Source organism: Pararge aegeria, chromosome 13 (assembly GCF_905163445.1).
Source record: "Pararge aegeria chromosome 13, ilParAegt1.1, whole genome shotgun sequence".
NCBI classification, from domain to species: Eukaryota; Metazoa; Arthropoda; class Insecta; order Lepidoptera; family Nymphalidae; genus Pararge; species Pararge aegeria.
This window is the reverse complement of record NC_053192.1, coordinates 10,513,845-10,535,484: the sequence shown is the minus strand read 5'-3', so window position 1 is coordinate 10,535,484 and position 21,640 is coordinate 10,513,845. Positions and strand designations below refer to the sequence as shown.

The 21,640-nt window shown below is 34.4% G+C and overlaps 2 protein-coding genes across 2 annotated transcripts in view; one reads left to right on the top strand and one right to left on the bottom strand.

The window, feature by feature from the left end:
* The window catches only part of LOC120628657, a 473,143-nt gene that overhangs the window by 351,231 nt on the left and 100,272 nt on the right, over window positions 1–21,640 (bottom strand). The gene's annotated exons all lie outside the window — the stretch shown is intronic.
* The window catches only part of LOC120628656, a 42,107-nt gene continuing 28,391 nt past the window's right edge, over window positions 7,925–21,640 (top strand). The window contains exon 1 of the mRNA XM_039897203.1: window positions 7,925–8,249. Coding sequence (XP_039753137.1) covers window positions 7,946–8,249 — 304 coding nt within the window. The 5' untranslated portion in view covers window positions 7,925–7,945. The remainder of the gene's footprint in view (window positions 8,250–21,640) is intronic.

Here is a 21,640-nt window from a genome sequence, read left to right as displayed (position 1 = left end):
AATTACATCGGAAACCCATATTCTTCAGGCTGGAACACACCAATGCTGCTTGGCAGCAGGAAGAAGTATGGCGAGTACACTTACCAGGACGAGCTCTGTTCTCAAAGCTCTACAACCAAAAAAAGTGTTTTTTTTTTATTTAAGAATAAGTATAACGTAGAGCGGAACATAAATAAACTGGATTTTAATATAAACTACAAGCATAGGAACAAATGTAAAAGCTCGCGACTATTTTTATAAAGTATTTAAAAAAAAAAGCGGCCTAAATAAATTCACTTTCATTAAAATGAAAACGAACTCAATGCCAAGTTTAAAAATAATTTGTGAAATATTGAAACTAACAAGCAGACACCTCTCACCTAGTTTTCAAAAACTCATTAAATTTCGCTAGGTAGGTAAGGTATCTCAAAAAGTTAAAAGTTTGACATAGTTTTTTCATTATGCATTGCAAGCCAAGCGTTAAAAGAAACGCAACTATCATGAATGTCGAGTTTTTCCCTCAACTATCTTTTAACGAGCGGAATGAATATAATTCAAGAATGTTTTATGCACGGGCACCAAGTTTCATCTGTGGCTGCTTTTGAATAATGCCCCACATTAATAAACAGGGTCGGTTTCACTGCAGTAAGACTGTAAGAGGATATAATTAATTATCTCACTGAGATAGGGACATCTAGAGCAACATAAACTATCACTTATAGTCAATGAGAGATTATTCTAGAGTTGCCGCGCAATAGTTGATGCTCACGGGCATCAATTATTGCGCTATGATGCACTGAATCCAACATCTGATACTATGACCTCATTTAGTCAATGAGAGATTATTCTAGAGTTGCCGCGCAATAGTTGATGCTCACGGGCATCAATCATTGCGCTAAGATGCACTGAATCCAAAATCTGATAAAATGACCTCATTTAAATCCTATCCCTTTAATATATAAATATGTATTTATTCAATTTTTTTTTTTTTTAATCTTGATTATGTTTATTTTTATTATCTATATGTTCATAAGTATTTATTTATGATTGAGTATATATTAGTAACCTAAAATAAACTATTTAATAAATTAAAAACTATTTATTCACAAAATAATATATTTTTATGTGCATATATGCACCAACTGTTTCTATTCTCTACTTATGATTTCACGCCATTGGGTACCTGGAAGAGATCGCTACTTAGCGATAAGGCCGCCAAATTGTATACGCTGTGTTGTGTTTTTTTCCTTATTTTGTTTGTACTTTTGTTTGGTGTGCAATAAAAGTGCTTCAATTCATTTATTTATACAAATAATTAAACATCTTCATTAAGCTATTTAGCTTTAGCTATCTATCATCATCATCACATCAACCCAATGTCGGCCCAATAAAGGGCACAGTTCCCAGCCCATAATGAGTAGGGTTGCCGGTGTAGTGTGTAAAGGAAGGACAAACACTATTTAGCATTTCTAATAATATTCACAAAACTTGTCCAGTTATATAGTATATAGTAATTTACTGTTTATATTAAGTGCTGCATAAAGTGTATTATGAAATTCTGGAAATACTTTTACCGATGCTATGCTCTTATATCTCATTGTATTTAACATTTTTATATGTTAATATAAAACATTTTTCAGTTATGATGAAAAAATCGCGACCATATACAGGTTTTTAATAAAAATGACACGGTTGCAATAAAAATGTGGAATTTTTCTGAATTTTCCCTATGAACAAACCGGATGCTGTCGAGCCCACACACATAAGCAATATAATATTATGTAGGTATGGGATTTTCATTTTATATTCTACTTATTATAATATGGAACAACGCCTGCAATTTCATTGTACACGGAATGTTACAAAGGATATTACCCGACGGCGTTGCGCCTAGAAGTGTATTGTTTTTCATAATTTAAAACTGCACTGCGTTGCTGTTAGCTCTCTTTTGTTCTATACTTGTAAAATACTACACAGGACTGAATAATGATAACAATGCTTTATATATTTATTGCTAGCTGTTGTGTGCAACTTCGTGCTTGTTCGTTCCACTTTTTTTTAATCCCAGGCGAACAGTTCGTTTTCCCGGGATAAAAATTAAACCACTCCAGTCTCCAGGATGGAAGTTATCGCTATAAAAAATAAAATATTGTACCAAGATAGAATTAGTGCTCTCCATATTAACAACGCTTGCTCTCGTATTTCGGGCACATAATGCAGCGGGAGATTAAGGGGGGAAAGCCTGGAAAAATTACACCGAAGGCAAAATACCTATAGGCCGGTCACTAACGAGATGGGCTGACTAGTTGAAAGAGTCAAACTCGTGGCGATTCTATAAAAAAACCAAAATGGTCTCCAACAGAAGCCGACGGTGATAATTTACCTACTAGAAGCTAAGATCTCACCAGACCACGATCTTTAGTAATGATGGAACGACCAAGGGGACAGAGAGATTAAGATCGGTTCACCTTTAAAAGCCTGGATACCAAAGACAATTTTGTGTAATCCCTCGAGAACGTTACTCTTTTCCTTTTATGACATAAAAACACATTTAATACACGTATTAATATTATACATATTATAATTTTAGTTTGGATATTCTTATTCCCATTAATTCCTTTTTTCTTTGTAATAATAATGAAAAAGTGTATTTTGTGGTTTTTTTGGTAAAACCTTCTTTTACGCAGCAACAAAGCAACGGATTTACTTTTTTTGCATAATCATAGATTATGCGTTGGAGAGAAATCAAGGTTTGTTAAAATCGTAAACTAGCTACTGTAATACCCCATCAGCATAGTGCCCAATTTCCGGTTTTGAAATTCCTGTCATTGAATCCGGTCACTATTAGAAAATTACCTAAATATATTAAGAATTATTAACTTAAAAGCATGCAAACCTTCTTGCCGTTATTTGTTATTCTATTTATAGCTAAAAGGTTTCACATAGGCATTTCCACTCTAGACATTTTCACTCTAATGTGCTCAAATTATCAATGGCAAACCAATTTGTCTTTCTGGCAAGGAAAATAGAATTGAAACGGCATAAAATTTCCCAAGATCTGGTACATTAATAAAAGTACGTTTTCATTGTAGGCAGATGTCGTGTGGAAATTTCACCATGATAATGATCATCGATTATTTAATCATTAATTTATCGCTGTCCAACAAATTATCTCTTTAAAAGCCAACGTCCAATTTGGCACAAGATAAATCAGGAGATAAATTATACGCCTTTTTGAGTGCAATCCGAATACATTTTTAAGGGAAATAGCGCCCATGGGATGTGTTGCTTGTGGAATTTCGCAAAGTGAATTATTATTTTTTGATTACTCGGGCTGTTTACTTTGAATTATGGCGGTATGGCGCTGGGTGCTAAATAGGCATTTGAAACTTGTTTTGGTAACAATATAGCTTGTTTATAAAGCTGGCAGATGCTCTGTGTCTACTCTCTTTGAAAATTGTAGGTAAACTGTATCGTCAATCTTCTATGCTTGGTAAATTAATAAAATTAAAGTGTATGCTTGTAATGTCTAAATAACACGTTTTACTAAGTGCATTTAAAAGTTTATCCTTTATTTATAACAAAAAAAAGATTTTTTTTCGTCTTACTCTCTACCTGTCTGTTTCCGACTAATCTCCGAAATGGCTAGATCGCTTTTAGTGGGGCTTACCTACGTACCCGCCTACGTACAACGGAAGGTTCCGGCTGACCAAGTGCGGAGACAAGCCCAGAGGAAGAAGAAGGAAGAAGAAGTGGGGCTTCCCTCCTCCTACCTGCCTTTTTCAAATGTGGGTCCAAAGACTATATGGGAGCCTTATGTTTAAAAATATTATAACATCAATTTTTATGATAGGTCCTTTTTCGGATTCTGCATTGGTATCCACTAAAAAAAGAGTTTTCTCTTAAAGCTTAGTTTTAAAGGGAAGAAATTGGAAAATTCTATGAAAGTTATAATAAAATTTTTCCTAAGTTAGGGCATTTCTTTATAAAACGTTCTTACTAAATGCATATATGGTACTTTTATATACCTTTTCATACTGTCAGTCAGTCTTACACCCGGCCAAGTGTGTTGTGGGCTACTTCTTAGACCAAGGTGCATTTGAAACGCAGCTTTAGTTTTGAGTTTCCGAATTTAGTTATCGCCATCATCTCACTTCTATGTACATATTTTTACGTAATGTAAGTACAAAAGTGCCATTTCTCTCCCGACTTGAATAAAGAGGTTTTTGACTTTAAAGTTTTACTTTATTTTGTGTCGGTATCTTAGACTGGAATGTTATAGAGAACTAGGTCAAGATAAATGAGGACAAAACTGTGAAACAAAATTGTTTATTTTAATAAAACATGAGAGTAATGAAAATAAATTACCCTCAAAACTAACCTGTGCAAATTAAACGAGACGAAGCGACACACACTAATATGAAATTGCAAAGTAACCAAGCGGTCTTACATTCAGTCTGGAACAAAGTATATTTCAAGTGATGGTGTTTGCACAATACAATATTAATAACGACCGCAATGTGTACAATTTCAGTGCATTTCGGAAGTCACCACAACTGTGACATAGCAACATGCAAATTACCGTAAAAGCGAATTTGTGTTTCGAAATGCAAAGTGCTTACAAAGGGTTTAAATTTGCAATTCTATCATAAAAGCGACGCAGATAATACGTTGAAATGTAAAACCGTCGGGATAGTTTGACGTTTGCATTCTGAATGGGTAACTCGATAGGTTTTCCGGGTTATTTCGATGCATGAATTGTTATTGTTTGGAATATGAAACTGTAATTTTTCTCATTTCTTTACCTACCGCTGGGCTAGAGGAGTATAATACTCAAATCTGCCCGTGCAGATATTATATTGCAAGTTGATCCATCAGAGCTTAGCAATTCGTACGAATGGTTATTATATGATATAACATTAAATTATGTATATGATATATAAGTTAAAAATTTATATATTTAAAAAATATTTAGTCTAAATATGTAAACAAAAAATTTCATAAGTAATTTTGAAATAGGGCTTTCTTAATGTAATCGAAATTTGTAAAGCAATGCTTGTATTTTTTTGTAAATAGTAATGCCAGTCATAATCATTATTATCATCATAACTAAACCATTACCAACCTCTGAATGAGAAGGGTTAAGACCCTGTTCTACCACGCCTGGCCCAGTGCATATGGGTACACCTTACACGGCCTTGAGAACATTATGGAGAACTCTCAGGCATGCAGGTTTCCTCACGATATTTTTCTTACGCAATATATGCAAATAACTCAGAAAAGTTAAAGGGGTTCAAACTCTGTCTCTCCGAAAGCCGAAGGCTTACCCAATGTTATTAGCACTTATCTAGCATAAGTGCCGTAGTGTAGTGTAATAAATATTTGTTCAATTTGACGTATTAAATTTTGTCATAAGCCCTAATCGAACTAAACCATTTAGTATCGCAATATTTCCCATAGACCATACATGTTAGTTCATATTACAAGAACAAATCAAACCGTGTAATGCTTACACAAACATTAACAGCGGGTGGGTGGCCTAACCGACCCCGTAAGGACTACGACGTAGCAATCCATTCAACCCTTGCCGACATGTGTAGACCATAAATAATACTGCACACCTGTAACTAGTTGTTAGTCTGTGGATAAAGAATTTTAATATACGCTTTGGTTGGGTTGATTTATGTTTGTCATAAAGTTTATGTGAGACTATTTTGTATGATTGATTGCTATGGCTGCATGTAGGTCTAATATCTACCTATATAATAATAAAATACGCGATGGGAAATACTTTGCTTTTATTGTATGTGTTTTGGTAGAAAAGCATTATAATAACTTAGCAATTATGAAGTCAAAGTGCTTGTTTGCGTGATAACTTTTTATATCTAGGTTTGGACAATATCAAATAGGTACTGTAGAAATGAAGTAATACTGTAAAAAGTAACTTTATCCAAAATTATTTTTCTGCTGGGATGGGATGGGATGGGATATTAATTGTCATGAACTTTCTAGTTTTTGATATGTTTTGGGTGTATTTTTATTTATGCTTGATGTTTTGGAATAAAATATTAATAGTCATAATGTAAAGTAGATATTTCAATCTCAAAATATCTAGGTATAACTGTGAAATTGAACACGTCAAATATGCCGTTTTTGCCTCAGTAAGATTATTATTTTTTTTCTAAAAATGCAGCTCTGTGTTAATTGTTTTACCTATAGAAAAAAGGCCCATATTTTTTTATTTGGTTCAAATTACTCTTGGTTGTAGGAAAGCCTTCTAAGGTATGATCATTTTATTTATTAACTTAATGGATAGGTTTCATCTCATTCAAGGGCGTGATCATGAACGTCTGAAATTATGTGCGAATCAATGAACCGACAAAATTTTCGTCTATTACCAGATAATTTTGAAGACCCTTTGTTCGTGTTTAATTTGTGGTTCAATCTTTAGAAACTGCAAATATTTTACGCTGAAATAAATTTGAGTTTTCGTTTATATAAAAACAGTATAAGCCCGCCAGCACGCATTGGAGTAGCGTAGTGGGCTGGATTTTAATTTGTTATGTACTATGAACGATGAAGTCTGAGACCATCACCGGAACATGAGAATATTTATAGGTTGATGAACGATATGAATAGCAATAGGTGATCCGTATACTTACCTACCCTATACAATATTAGGCATAATTTAAATTCTGGCTGAGTAATTGTTAGAAACGAATCCTACGAGTACCTAAGAGTACCTACTAATATTATAAATGTCAATGTAAGTTTGTTTGTTACGCATTCACGCAAAAACTACTTAACCAATCCTCATAAAACTTTAGTTAGAAGTTTAAGTGTTAGAAGTAATATGGGATACTTTTTTTCCCGACATTAAGCTCGGTTCCTTTGGGAGAGCGAATGAAAGTGTTTGACGATTTTACACCATCACTCCGACAAATTATAACCGATTTAAATAATTATTTTTGTGCTATAGAGGTTATAATATGTGTTTAATTTTGCCAAAACTTTGTGCAGATCTGTTGAATGTAGTTGGAGATAGAGGACATAACTCCTCAGCGTACAGCAGCAAACCCTCATTAAAGGCTTAGCGATACTGAATACTTGAATGCCAATTGAATGCCACATAAAAAAACAAAATCAAATGCAGACGAAGTCGCGTTCTGTAGCTTAATAATAAAAGAATAAATTAAATTTAAGGGACTAATGACATTAAAAATAACTATTATTATTCGAAACACAAACTTTGAGTAACAAACTGATCCGTATTAAAAATAAACTCGAATAGATACTTAATTCCATAGGTATAATCAAAAAACTAGCATTGATAATGTTACGTAAGCTACCTATAAATAAGGCACACTGTAACAAAATTTTCATTATATTATAAATAACATAATGCCCCGCGTAAGCCCAGCAGGGACACATCTCACTGCGTGGGTGCAACAGGCTTAATGGAAAAGTTAATTTTAAACGACCCAGCTTTACTGTGCCTCAGTTGGCGCGAGATTAATATAGATTAATTATGGTTAATTGTTTTTGAGCCGAATGACTGACGTCGTTATAATTTGTCGTGCAAAGTGTACCTTCAATATAACATAGACATAAACAAGTCAGTAAGCCAAGCGACTTAAACTTTTTAATCTCTAGTTTAGTCAGTTAGTCCGTCTGAAAGTTTCGTTGACCAAGTGTATGAATATAGCTCTAACTAACTTTGGCTAACTAGTTTACATGTCATGCCAATCAGTGCTAACGTTAGCTGATAGGCAAATCAACTAATGGATCTCTTACTTTTAAACTGGATAGTAATTGGAAGATCAAACTTTAATAGCTGGCGTTCTTTAGGTACGACAATCCGGATCAATTATAAATAAAAGCTTTTATTGTTTCAGATATCATCGAGTGAAAAAGGCACAGTACACATCATGTTGTGACAAAAAACTAAAGCCCAATTAAACTAAAAATGTGTTTCCTAAAGCGCTATTACGATATATCGAACAACAGAACTATACTGTTCATGATAGTGTTATTGTCATTGAAACTGTGTACTCCTCAAGACTTAATTGAAGAGTTCAATGAGGACAATTTAGACTCCGATATAACTGTAGTGACGCCAGTAAAGAAAGTGAAAATGCCGCGTAATCTAGACAGTCCATGTAGATTGAGTGAACTCCTTTGTGATACGGGACAGTGTATATCGTTGGATAAGTACTGTAATGGTGAAGATGATTGTGGTGATAAAAGTGACGAGCCTAAATCCTGTACACGTAAGTTAAACATTTTTTTTACATAATAAGCACCTTCCAATAATCCGTCCTAAAGGCCTTGCATATCAAGAATCTATGTATTTATTTAAAAGAGAAAGTGTGTGGGTATGTTCCATATAGGCTCCGAAAGGGCTGGACCGATTTTAATGAAACTTTTAGAGAATCTCCGGATTGACCCGGCGAGTAATCCTGTGAAGTTTGGTGACGATCGGAGCACTCCTATTTTTTTAACTGTCAAACTGTCAAATACAGCTTTTATTTACTATGATGATATTCTATAGTTGGGTGTACCGCTCGAGAAGAGAATAGAGAAGAATGAATACGGAGAGAAATAAATGATTTAATATATTATGAGACCTAAATTAAAAATTTAATGATGTAAGTTTATTGTTTAAATAAAATAAAGCAAAATCTAGCCCAGCGAAGTGGGCTGGGTACGCTAGTATACTATAAGAAAATTGACGATCTCCCTGGCGCAGTGATTACAACTGTGATCTTTTATGCCGAGGTCGATTGGATCCTCAATTTCCTCCGGTCTGGTCTGATGAGAAGATTCGACTGGTTTTTTAACGCCCGTACTTACAGTACGACTAACGTATTTATAGTCCTAGAAACTGATTAACGTATGGATTTAAAATACCAGCAATACCCCTAACAGGTTCGACTGCTACCATCTAGACTGCATCATTTTATATTTACTACCATATACTTACTAACTATCAAGTGATTACCATTATACCATTATACATACAATAACATTGAATGTCTAACTTGTCGTTAAATAAATAAAAAAACACCATAAACTTAAAACATGCATTTTTGAGATACAAAGTCCCCTTAAGGTTGTAGCTTATGAACATGATAAATTTCTTGAAACAAAAATGTAAATCAGTTGCTCTTATGCTACGTGAAAATGTTAAACAAAAATCATAAGTTCTGGAATTTAAAATATACTTTAACTGCTTCTCGTGTGTACTCCTAACGCGTGTGTTTTGTTTTTTTAATCCCGAGAGCACCTTTTTTTACTAGCTAAAGTATCCCATGTAAATGTTATTTATTTTGCCAAATATGATTGCAACATTGATCATGATAAAATTAAATATATTTTTATAACACTGATTTTATACATAGGGATGGCGGTTTAAGCTTTCTAATTGTTCTAACTTTAGAGTAGAAATGGCCTTAATTCCAAAAATCCTCTCATTATAAGAGAAAGCTTTCAACCTTCCCAAGACAAAGTGCCTTAATGCTTTGGGATTTATCTGGCTTTTCCATACGAATAGAGAGTTTTAGGAAACAATTTTGATTACAGCTTAAGTTTTAATAAAATGTTACAATTGAAATGTAAAATGGTAGTTTTTCTTAAAAAAAAAATAACTTATATAAATGTAAAAGCTCGAATATTTGGATGATTAGATGATTTTTCACAATGGCTGAATGTGGTTAAAGCATTGAAACTTCTAATCTTTAAAAGTTATATATTGGTATATATTGTATTTATATCTATAGGTATGTTTTTATTACTATCACTTTCTTTGGTATATAGGGTCGAAACTAATAGAACAAAAATCTACAAAAATACACAAAAAATACATTAAATTATTACCGAACATAATAATTATACTCGTAGCATGGTAAGTCTGAATGGGATCATTATAATTGGATACATTCACAATCAAAATCCATAAAATAATACAACGTAAATTTGCCTAAAATATTCTTACTGTTGGAGAGAATATCCAATCAAACGAGAGTATTGTAATGGAACTTTCATTTTGCGTATTCATCAAACCAAAGACCATTTTAAATTTAAATGTCCGAGGGAGCTTAGTTTGTGGTTTCGGATTAAAAATTCCATTTCAAAGTTACGCTGTACGTACTTTACAAACTATTGGGGAAATTAAAAGCCTTATATCTTTAGAAATACTAGTAGATGCTTCTTTTTGGATAATTACTGAAACTTACGTTGAATAGAAAATATTATAGATAAAAAATTAAATTGTATCAACGAAATGCATTGTACCGCAATGGCGCAATGGTTAGCGCTTTGGTTGTATAAGTGGGAGTTCTCGGGTTCGATTCTCAGCGGGAGCACTTTTAATGTCAGATTTTTTTTAAATCTGTCTAGGCACGCTAGTTAACTTTCTTCCGCCAGTGTGCTGAAGCGTTCCGGTAGGATTACAAGTAGTAACATTAGGGATATGATTTAAATATAACTGTTATATCACAGGCTAGCCCGCTATCTATAGGTAAGGTGAGGATTGCAGTCAAGGGCTAACTTGTAGTGGAATAAAAAAGAGAACATTCTAGCTTATGCTTTTGGGGCTTTGTTAATTACTCTTATTAACAGTTAGTTACAGATTTCAAAAACCTAATTAAGAACAGACGCTGTAGTGCGTCTTTGTCGTCGTTTAAATACAATTTTACGCTCCGGAAAAGATAATTGTCTAACACAAAAGATATCGCAGATGTCCTTACAAAGGAAATTGAAAGAACTAGATTATTCTCCGTTTCCACAATTTCCATTCTCGAGGGAACAACGTCGTGAGATCGTTGACGTGATGACTAGGGTTGCCTGAATCTCAAATGAATCAGTTTATGTATGGATTCGTTAGGTATCAGATTTTAAGTATAATAATAATATAACATAATATATATATAATATATAATATAAATAATAAGGCCGCCAAATAGTAAACACTGTGTCATGTTTTTTTTTTTTCATTCTTTTATATGGTGTTCTATGTGTGTTTTATGTGATATTATTCAAAGTTTCTGTTTAAATAAAGACATTTCTGATGTTAATTCTTTACCTGAAATGAACTCCAACGTACAATCATAAAGCCTAATGATTCAAAGAGCTTTTCCGATTCCGATACACTGCACGGTCCATAGGCTACGAAATTTCTACTTAAATGTATGCTAAACAATATACCTACGTGAAAGTGTTTGCAGTTTGTTTGTCACCTATGGTGCGGGTGGATACAGAAATTAGACACAGATATTTTTTATCGCGGAAAATGGCCGGCGAAGATTTTTTTAAATAAGTTACTTTAAATACGGCTACTAGTTACGTACAGCTTGTTGGCAAAACTGATCTTGAATTATTTTTGAATTTAGGCATATTCAAGAATCTTGTAATCGAAACAAACGCGTTTTATTATATATCCAAAAGTTCTGCATTATTTATTAAACCGAATTATGTAACTGTTGGTGGGACTTTATTATAAATTAAAACTAAAGCGTTTCCCAGATTTCATTAATTGACAACCCTAGCGATGGCGTTACTTCATTATCTCGCGACTTTTGATATGGCGAGCACTTGGATTTATTTGTATGCGTTTCTTCTTTGCGTTTCTGGTCTTAAATCAGTAGGTATGATATTCAACGAATAGAATATTCCCTTGGCCTCGTGCCCCAAAAGATATATGATACTGTAGCCACCATCACCAGGCCCATATTAATAAGACATCAACCTGACGACAGGTTCCCAAGTGCTATCTTAAGCATAATATATTACCGATACTATACTAACTTTTATTAGTTTATGTCAAAATGTTAGTGAATATCAAACAAACGCTAAAAAATTATTGATGTGAATGTGATGTGTTGTACTTTGGTGTCACACAGTTAATTAATGTAGATTACTCATAATGACGTTATGGGCAAAAGCAATGTAATATTGAAATGACCAGAATAACCGAACCGAATCACCAAACAAGAAAAATCCATTTGAAGTATATTTTCGAACAAAATCCATCGCTCGTACTAAACACTAAAAAGGCCCGAATAATAAAACCACCTTTAATTACAACGGTGGGTGAGAATGAGCCTTTGCTTTTATCGTTGCCACGTTCGTAGTCATTAAGCTGAAATGTAACTGCAATTAGTAAAAAACCCACGTGCCGTTTAATAAGGTGTTAAGTTTACCGTGCCATTTCCGAAATAGAGTGTAATCTGTCACGACATCCTTTGCGCCGTAATTTGGTAATGCTTTTTGACGTTCCTCAAAATATAAATGGTGGTGAGATATAGTTTCATATTGCTGAATACTCTACACTTATTAATCCGGTTTCATCCATTTAATGAATTTTTAAATTGGGACTCTGATCGTGCTTTATTAATTAATATAAATGGGCCAAGCAGTCGTCGTCAACATTGAAAAAAATACTGGATTCTTATTTCAGCGTCACCTACAGGGTCTAATTATTATGAATCTTTAACATAAAGGGTTCCAAAGATACAGCCTTTTAGTGTTTTAGTCATACGTACCCAAAATAAATTATATAAATATTTTACAGAAATATTTGGATACAAAAATGACTACTTTACTCTGGAGAACATAAATAAATTAATTAATCAATATAAGACGACAATACAAACATCGCCATCTAGCCCCAAAGTAAGCTTAGCTTGTGTTATGGGAACTACGATGGCTGATGAATATTTTTATGAGTAATATACATGAATACTTAAAATATACATATAAACACCATGAACAACATGAAGGATACAAGGTTAGAATTGGGCTAAAATGATGTTAGTATACTGAATCTTGAGGTTTAATAGATAAAGTGAAATAAAAATGTCATCGATAGCCTATAACAGTTCACTGCTGTGCTAAAGGTCTCTCCAAACGAGAGGGTTTGCCTATAAACACCATGCTGGGCCGTTAGCTGTCTGTTGTATAGATGGCAGTAGATTACTGCTGCTGCTCATTTTTTGACAAATGTGGTTGTGTTAGTATTTTAGCACGACACGCATTTTTTTCATTTTCTCAAATAACTAACGATTCTAATCTTTTAATAGTTTGGTTCTATCTCATAAGACTTTGATAAACATAGAGATAAGACTGTGAAGACTTTTATAGACATTAACTTTGATATGATTTTGAGTAAAGATCCACAATGCTACTGAATTGACTGCCCGATGACGGCTTAATGTGCTCTAAGAGGCACGGGGATTTAACACCGCAAATTTCTTAATCTTACTCAATTTCTTAATAATACAATTTTTGGCTCGACCCGGGAATCGAACTGAGGATCTCGAGGAATCGAAAGAGGCAGATGTATGGTGAAAAAGTTACTTTGTTATGTGAATGTTTACAAAATATTTGTGCTATCGATCTGAAATTTTATCAGACAGTTAAACGAAGAAAATATTTTATATAAAAATAATCTTGCCATTTTATACAAAATATGATATCAAAACAACGACAGAGTAAAAAGAATTCAGTACTTTAGTTAAGCCTGCCTTTCTTTTATCGTACGACTCTCATCATAAGTGGGAGCTTTTGTGTTAGTGAGGCTTGAAAAACTTCGCTTAAGAATAGACAATTGTATTCGTAGCTGCCAATATAAATATTATATACTCATACATTTATAAAAGTCTTAAAGCACTTGGGCTTTATACTAAAAATGTTCTAAATATCAATTTTACTAATATTATAGTATTTTTATAACAAACACAACTTTACGAATTTTCGTGAGTGAATATAGTATCTATTTATAAATCTTAAATCGTGGTCCCTGTCGTGGGGTCTCCAGTTGTATGTGTTATAATTATTATTTATTTAAATCCACAGTATACCTACGAGTAACTGATATTATATACCTACATGAAGTTTGCTAACTAAATCCAGCTAAACAACTAAACCGATCTTGATTAAATTGGCACAGGGATAGTTTGCATCCTAGACTCGCACATTTCTAACTTTTATCTCTGGAAACTGCACAAGGCACGTATAAAAATGTTGCTGATGCTCGATTGAGAAAAAATACATTATAATTTAAAATAACGTATATTTCAGTTTTTAACTAGTAACGTAAAAATAAATTAAATTGGAAATTTCTAAAAATGCACATCTCTGAAATTGGAAACGTTGTAACTTTGTTTAAAAAACTAATTATTTTCTAAAGTTATAAAAAAATATAAGATTTATTTTTGGCTAACATTTTTTAAAATTAAATACAGGAATATTTGATGTTAAATGTCATTGTTTATACTTAGTATTCAGATGGTTTAATTATAAGAAGGTATTTTATTTTACCCTTTAATAAGAATCATACCTATAGTCTTCATACCTATATCTTGATAAAAATGTTACTTTATTATGCAAATTTAGTCTACCCATCTATAAAAACCTACAAAAATAAAGTGTACTTATTTAGTAATGTACCATGTGCTGATGGAAATTGAAATACAGTTGTCACCAACCGTTCTCTTCCCAGAAGTTTCGTATAAGGCGACTAAGGGAATTTAACAGGATAGGCAGCAATGTCCTCTATGCTACTACTACCATATTCTGCGATCACGAACGCATGCCCAGCAGCGTGATTAAGGGTAAACCCTCCCGTTGGGACAGACCTTGAGTCTAACAATGGACTGTTATAGGCTGCTGATGATTTAATGATGATTACTATAGCTTTGTTTTGACGTACTTGTGGAAACGATGATTATACAAAACTATAACTTAAAATGTATTCAATTTAGCATAGAATATGTATAATATAATTTATTATGCAGATGACTTCACGGAACAGTTATATAGAGGAAGACATTGTCTGAAATACAACTACAAACTGTTCTACGTTAGTTTGAACATAATTAGTAGGTATACAGCGTCTTCCATTAGCTCATTTATATTTGCAGAGAACTGACGAAGAAAATTTAAACCGTCTTGGGTTTAAGTTATAAATGATTTAAATACTAACTACTATAAAATTCATTTTAATAAATTTACAGTTAAATTATATTTAAGTACACTTTAATCTTATATTTAAGTACACTTTAATATAACATCCATAAGTTGAATCATTTTTCTAAGGATTGAGTAAAATCGTTTTTTTTTAGACGTCTTTAGATAAGCAGGGATTCTGAAGTGTTTGTAATTTTACAAATATTACAGCAAAGAGTGCAAAATTTCCTCGAAGCTATTTACTGCTACTTCGAAGCACTTCTTCAATATTCTGGTTTGGAATGGACTTGACCTGTAATAAGGTATGGCTCCGAAATCTCGTAGTCACTGAGCGGGCAATCTAGATCGCTGTGATCCTTAAAGTAGCCCTACGTTATACAGAAATAGAGAGATCCATAGAAAGAGTTACTGCAATTGCGACCTTTTAGGACCTAAAGCGACCATCCCGCACTGGGAAACGCACCGCTGGTAAACCACTACTAGGTGAATAGACGACATAAACAGAGCTACAGAACGAAATTGGTCATAAGCGAAACAAGACCGTTACTGTGACTGCTATACCAATGCAAATGCATATGAAAAACACGTCCATTGGTTTATATATCGTTATAATAACGATGATATGATAACGATACGATATGATAACGATACGATATGATAACGATACGATATGATATGTATTCGGTTTTTCTGGTAAGTAATTTTCAGTACCCGAATAAGAGAAGTAGGCCCGAATAAGAAGAAGAGAGAAACTGATGTTTTCTAACTCCGTGCCACTGAAGCTGTTCATCGTGTTATCATAAGTTTAATCATTACTGCCTGACAATCCACAATGGAGCACCGTGGTGGGTCTGAGCTCTAAAAACCTCACTCCTCTGAGTAAGTTGTATGTGCTGTGGACATTATAATAAGTGAATGTTTTGAATTGAAAAGTTTATATTTAAACGTATAGATTTGACAGAAATAGAGCTACAGTTTTAATCACATACTAACTATGTGTACTGTCTGTCTATTTTACGGAAACAAGCTCCCTGTCAATTTGCACATAATTAGTGCTGCACTCCAATGTTTGCTTTCTGCTACTCGCAGAAGCTAACTGTCTTATAAATTGTCGTTTACTCTGTTTGATAGTTGCTAGTAATTACTAACGAACTCTGTTCAAAGCCTTTTCTAATTGAAGCAAGATTTAAAGCTTGGGGCCCGACAAGCATAGTTTTGTTATTTCGGTTGCACGACGGACGTACCGAAAAAATACGACTAACAACGACCAAACTAATTTTAGTTTGACCACTGAACACGTGGGGTCTCGTTTGCATTCAGTGTTTGAGCTGAATCTAATTGACAAATAACTTCTTAATGCACTAGCCTCTTGACGAATGGCCTTGAAATAATAATATAGTTTTTTAAAGAGTTATATAAAAATGAAATCCTTTATCCATTTTCCGCTCCCCAGCCTCCTAACCTGATTATCTTTACTTTTTAGAGGCCGATATTCGGTTTAGTGAAACGACATATCTCTGGATATATCGTTAAAAAATTCATATCGCGTTGTGATACCTCAAGGTATTTTATTTCTGGTTTATTTGCGTCTAGAACTATCTATTCTACACAAGGAATTATTAACCAAACCAAACGTATAGGTTGTATGGTGCAACCTACTGTTTTCATTGGTTAAACGACATTGATCTTAGTTGGTAACTGAATGTTCATTCAGGTTCAAATTGAAGATTAAAACGAAAGACAACAGTTTGGATATTATATTCGATTGTTATTTAAAAAATCAGATAAATATCAAAATTTAAGTAGTATCTGTATTTCTGGAGAGGGGAATATGCAGGGAATCTTCTCAAGCCAACGGGAAATCGGGAATTCTACTCCGATGAAGTCGCGGTCATCCGCTTAAATCACCTTGAGGTGCACATCAGATGGAATATTATAAACTTGAGAGTATTTATTCCTGTCTTAATGTGACCTTAACGTATAAATCATGAAACTGATTTTCAGGTACTGTTGGAGATACGCGGTCCCGTTATTTGTTTCATTGGCAAAATATTATCGCGGACGAAGTCGCGGGCTAGTACAATATAAGTTTGAATAAGTTTTCTTTTATTTGAATCGTTCAATACATTTCTTTCTGCAAGTCAACTAAACAGGATTTATTGTTATAACGACCATAAAATCAGGATTCGCTTGTTAGTTCTCGATTTATATTCTTCACTTCTTAGAATTCATGTCTCAAGTGCAAACTTTTCGAGGACAATAGTGAATGCATCTTGAGAAACATCGGCTAATGGCTGCTTCACAAAAACGTCTCGATAATGTTAAAACCACTAACATTCGACCTAAGGCCAAAAACATCTTGTTCGTTTTGAATTATTGTTCTTTGATTCGATGAGAAGTTGTTATATCTGCGATCCCGCCTAATTGGAGCCAGTTTGGAGTTTGTATACTTGTAATACATTGGATCTATCATTATCATTTGCCATTTATAAACATATATTACATTTATTATTTACCAACCCCAGACGCAAAACCGAAGGGGTGTTAAAAGTTTAACGTGTATGTGTGTGTGTATAATGAAAAATGGTGGTGTAAATGATTTATCCATAGAGTATTAGATAGTAGCTCATTATGTTATGATAGTAGCATAGTTGTGATGAGAGCTGGTTAGTACCCGTAAGTGTAATAGCAGTTCTTAAGCCTCATATGTCCTTTGGACACTATATGGCATTTTAATGAAACGCTAATTCACCGAAAATTTAATCTGGTAGTATCTGGAGTAATTAGCACTGACCGAAGCTCTGTTCGAAGAAGAAACAATCCTCTATTAGGAAATTACATACTTCTTATTGAGCACCCGTAGTTAAGTCAAGGTCATCTCAAAAGAATATGTTATTGCCATCGGTATATGTTTTATCATCTTCATCATGTCAATTATAGGACGTCCTCTGTTGGACGTATTGACGAACATATTATTTCGTTTATTTCATCCCATTGCAAGAATGGCCCTAGATTGCACTTTGCTCGACGGAGCTGGTCCGAAGAAGTAGTACTACAGACTTGCTTATTTTTGCCACAATTTCTGTGCTCTGAAGGGCGTGACTGCCGAGGTAATCACAGGCACATGAGGCTATACACCTTTTTTTTTTTATCTCAGATTGATGGGCACAGGGTGACACTTTACATGTTACCGCACATTCCCTGCAGGCATGCAAATTGTTGTTCTGATAAACATAAACAAGTAAAATTACATAGAAGCTTACGCAGCATTATTCCTAGCATGAAAGAAAACTGATAGTCTTATATTAAGAAGCATTAACATTTTACACGTTCGCTGTTGTACTCCTTTGAAACCGTATATGGTAGGTAGACTTGTGAACGCAAATAGTTTCAAAGGTTTACTCCCTTATGCGTACGTATACAAGTATGTGTAAGTACCCCATTAGTTTGGTAAAATGGTCCATTTGTTTTGCGTCAGCGTGCAGCGGGTTGAAAAAAGTTAGCCGTCCGCCCAAAAACGGGCCTCCCTACATTTTTTGCTAAATATTAATCTACCCACGCATTTTTATTATCAAGGGAAAATGTTTTGTGCTCTAACGTGCTTTAGCAAGAATTTATAGACAAAATGTATTACATTCTTAAAGCGTAGATATATTTTTCTTTCTGAACAAGCACGACACTACCATTTTGGTATCATTTCATCATCATCATCATTATCACTTCAACCGAATTTCTTCCACTGCTAGATATAGGTTTTTAGTACGGAATTCGACAATCCGGGGTCCTTGGCCGCTTGTTCCCAGCGGCTCCCAGTGACTCGTTTGACGTCGTCTGTCCACCTCGTTGGGGGTCAACCAACGTCGCGTTTGTCTGTGGGGGGTCACTGTCCAGCTCCCTGGGACCCCAACGTCCACTATTACCACTTCATCATCATCATCATATCCACCGGTAGAAGTCCACTGCTGGACATAGGTCATTTGTAGAGAGTTCCAAATTCAACTGTTTTCGGCCGCTTGTGTCCAGCGGCTTCCTGCAACGCGCTTGATGTCGTCTGTCCACCTCGTTGAGGGTTGACCACCGCTACGTTTTCTAATGCGGGGCTGCCATTCCAGCACCTTGGGACCCCAATATTCATCCGTTCTCCGAGCTATGTTCCCCGCCCGTTACCACTTCTGTATCGCGACTGGTTGAGCTATGTCGGAAACTCTGGTTCTTCTTCGGGTCTACTCATTTCTGATTTGATCACGCAGATGAACTGCAAGCATAGGTCTCAACATTGCCGGCTTAGCGACTCTGAGATTTCTTAGAGGCATGGGCCTCGGAGTCATCAACCATGTTTCGGAACCTTGGTCATCACTGGCAACACGCACTATTCGAAGTTGTCCCTCAGTTCGTTTCTTTATCACTTGCATTGTAATAATTGCTAATACCCACAGAATCGAAATGAAGTAGCGTGAAGGGGCAAAAAAAAACTTTTTTATTTCTAGGTAGTATCCATACCAATTTAATAATTGATGACCAATGTTTTTCATAACGCCTATGGTTAAACGTACTGAACGCTATTACTGATTGAAATATCAAATACTCTACAAAAAGTAAAAACAACAACAAAAACGCAGTACAAATATGTACTTTGTATGTGCAAAGCAGAAAACATCCCCTATTGTAAACCGATATTGAAGCCACGCGATAAAAGATCCAGTGCGCAATTCTATTATCTGGGATCTAGTATGCATTTCAAGTTTTCCTTTTATTTCTTTGCGAGTTCTCTATAATCTTGATAGTGCAATCATTATTGTACTACTGAATTAAATGCTATGTTACACGAATTCTCTTGCGTGCAATTTACATACATGGAGTCCCAGTCTTGTCTTCGCCGGTGGGTGATATGCGATTACAATATAAAAACATTTACAACAAACAACAAGCAGCTTTTGTTTTTATTCTACTACTAGTTAGCCCTTGACTGCAATCTCACCTGGTGGTAAGTGACGCTGCAGTCCAAGATGGTAGCGGGCCAACCTGTTAGGGAGTATGGTTGTCATACCCCTACTCAATTTCCACGCGACATCGCACCCTAAATCGCCTAGCGGAACGTCTTTGTCGGTAAGGTGGTAACTAGCCACGGTCAAAGCCTCCCACAGGCCATTTTTGCTGGAGATAACCGGTCGTTCCCTCAGGTAGTTTACTTTAATGCAATCATTTTATTAAACACATAAAATTAATTGAAATGGAAATTTACTGAAAGCAAAAGGCATATAGGCATAATTTTGTGTGTCACATTCCATTGAACATATGGGAACTAACAGAAATGAAAGAGATTGTCACTCGTTACTGTAAAAGATAAGTAAACAGGAAAAAAAAGTTTAATTTTAACTGTTTGCCGATGATAAGGAAAAGATCTTTTCTAAATTAACTAAAAATAAATAGAAGAATGACAGGCTTTTATTGTAGCTAAGATTTTTTGCTTAAACCTGTTTATATGCCGTAAACCCTACATTGAAATTAAGTACAACACCGCCGAAAGGAAACGTTCAACCGATTGCATATGTATTGAATAAATGATCTGGTATATCGGTTTTGTCCACTCACACATAGGCTTTCTAATTATAGCAATGTAATAAAAACTCTCTAATAGCAATCTAGCATAAAAAAACTACTGAGCATATTTTGTAGTAGTTTATTGATATTCGATCATTAAAATACTATAAAATATGACTAATTTCATATTATTCCACATTAGCTATCTTATTAAATAACGCTGACTTAGTTTGTGAGATATTTTAATTATACTTTGAAATGGTTTTCGCAGTCATGCCAAGAGTAGTAGGTCAAAGGCTAAAAGTTTTTCAGCAAAAACATTTTCCTAGCAAAAACGGTAAATGACAGAACCATAATAGAAAAAGGTCTAAAAAGCATAAAAGCGAACAATAATGTTCCCCGGCGAAGAGAACACTTGTCTTATGCCGTACTTAATGCGCTGTCAGGACAGACAAAAGGCTTTTTTTAAAGATTGTAAAAATATGGCTGCCTACCCATTGTGTGCTTCACTTTATTCGAATTCCTTTTTCCTTCTCATTTCCCTATTTTTGTGTAGAAAGGATTAACAATAGTACAGGTGCCCGAAAATTGTGGGATTGTATTCGGAAAACTTAATAAGATTTTTAGAGATACAGACATAGAGATAGGGACCATATTGGATAGAAGCAGGCGTTTCTTTGCGGAAATTCATGATAATTATGAAAATTAAGCTTAATTTGCTATACTCCGCGAAAAGCAGGAAATTTACAATGAATAATTTAAAAATTATTTGTTGTAAAATCAACATCTCTTGAGGATGCTTCGGTTTCGGAGCGAAACGTGCGTAGAGAGTACATTGCTGAAGATCTGTTTGGTGTGCAGTATAAGGATTGAAGAAATTATAAATTACACGATACAGATTCTGCTGCTTTTCGCGGAGTATAGCAAATTAAGCTCAATTTTCATAATAGGGACGATAGTATTGTTAAAATTGCTGTTGTCTTTACTATTAGTAAAAGGGTGAACCTTCCTTTGTCCCTGCTTTATTACAGCATTTCATTAAAACTCTTAATTTTACCTTCTTTAATGGTAAAGGCGAAATATCGTGAGAAAGAGGAACTTCCTCACGATCTCCTCCCTCCTCCTATCACGAGCTTCCTCACGATCCTCTCAC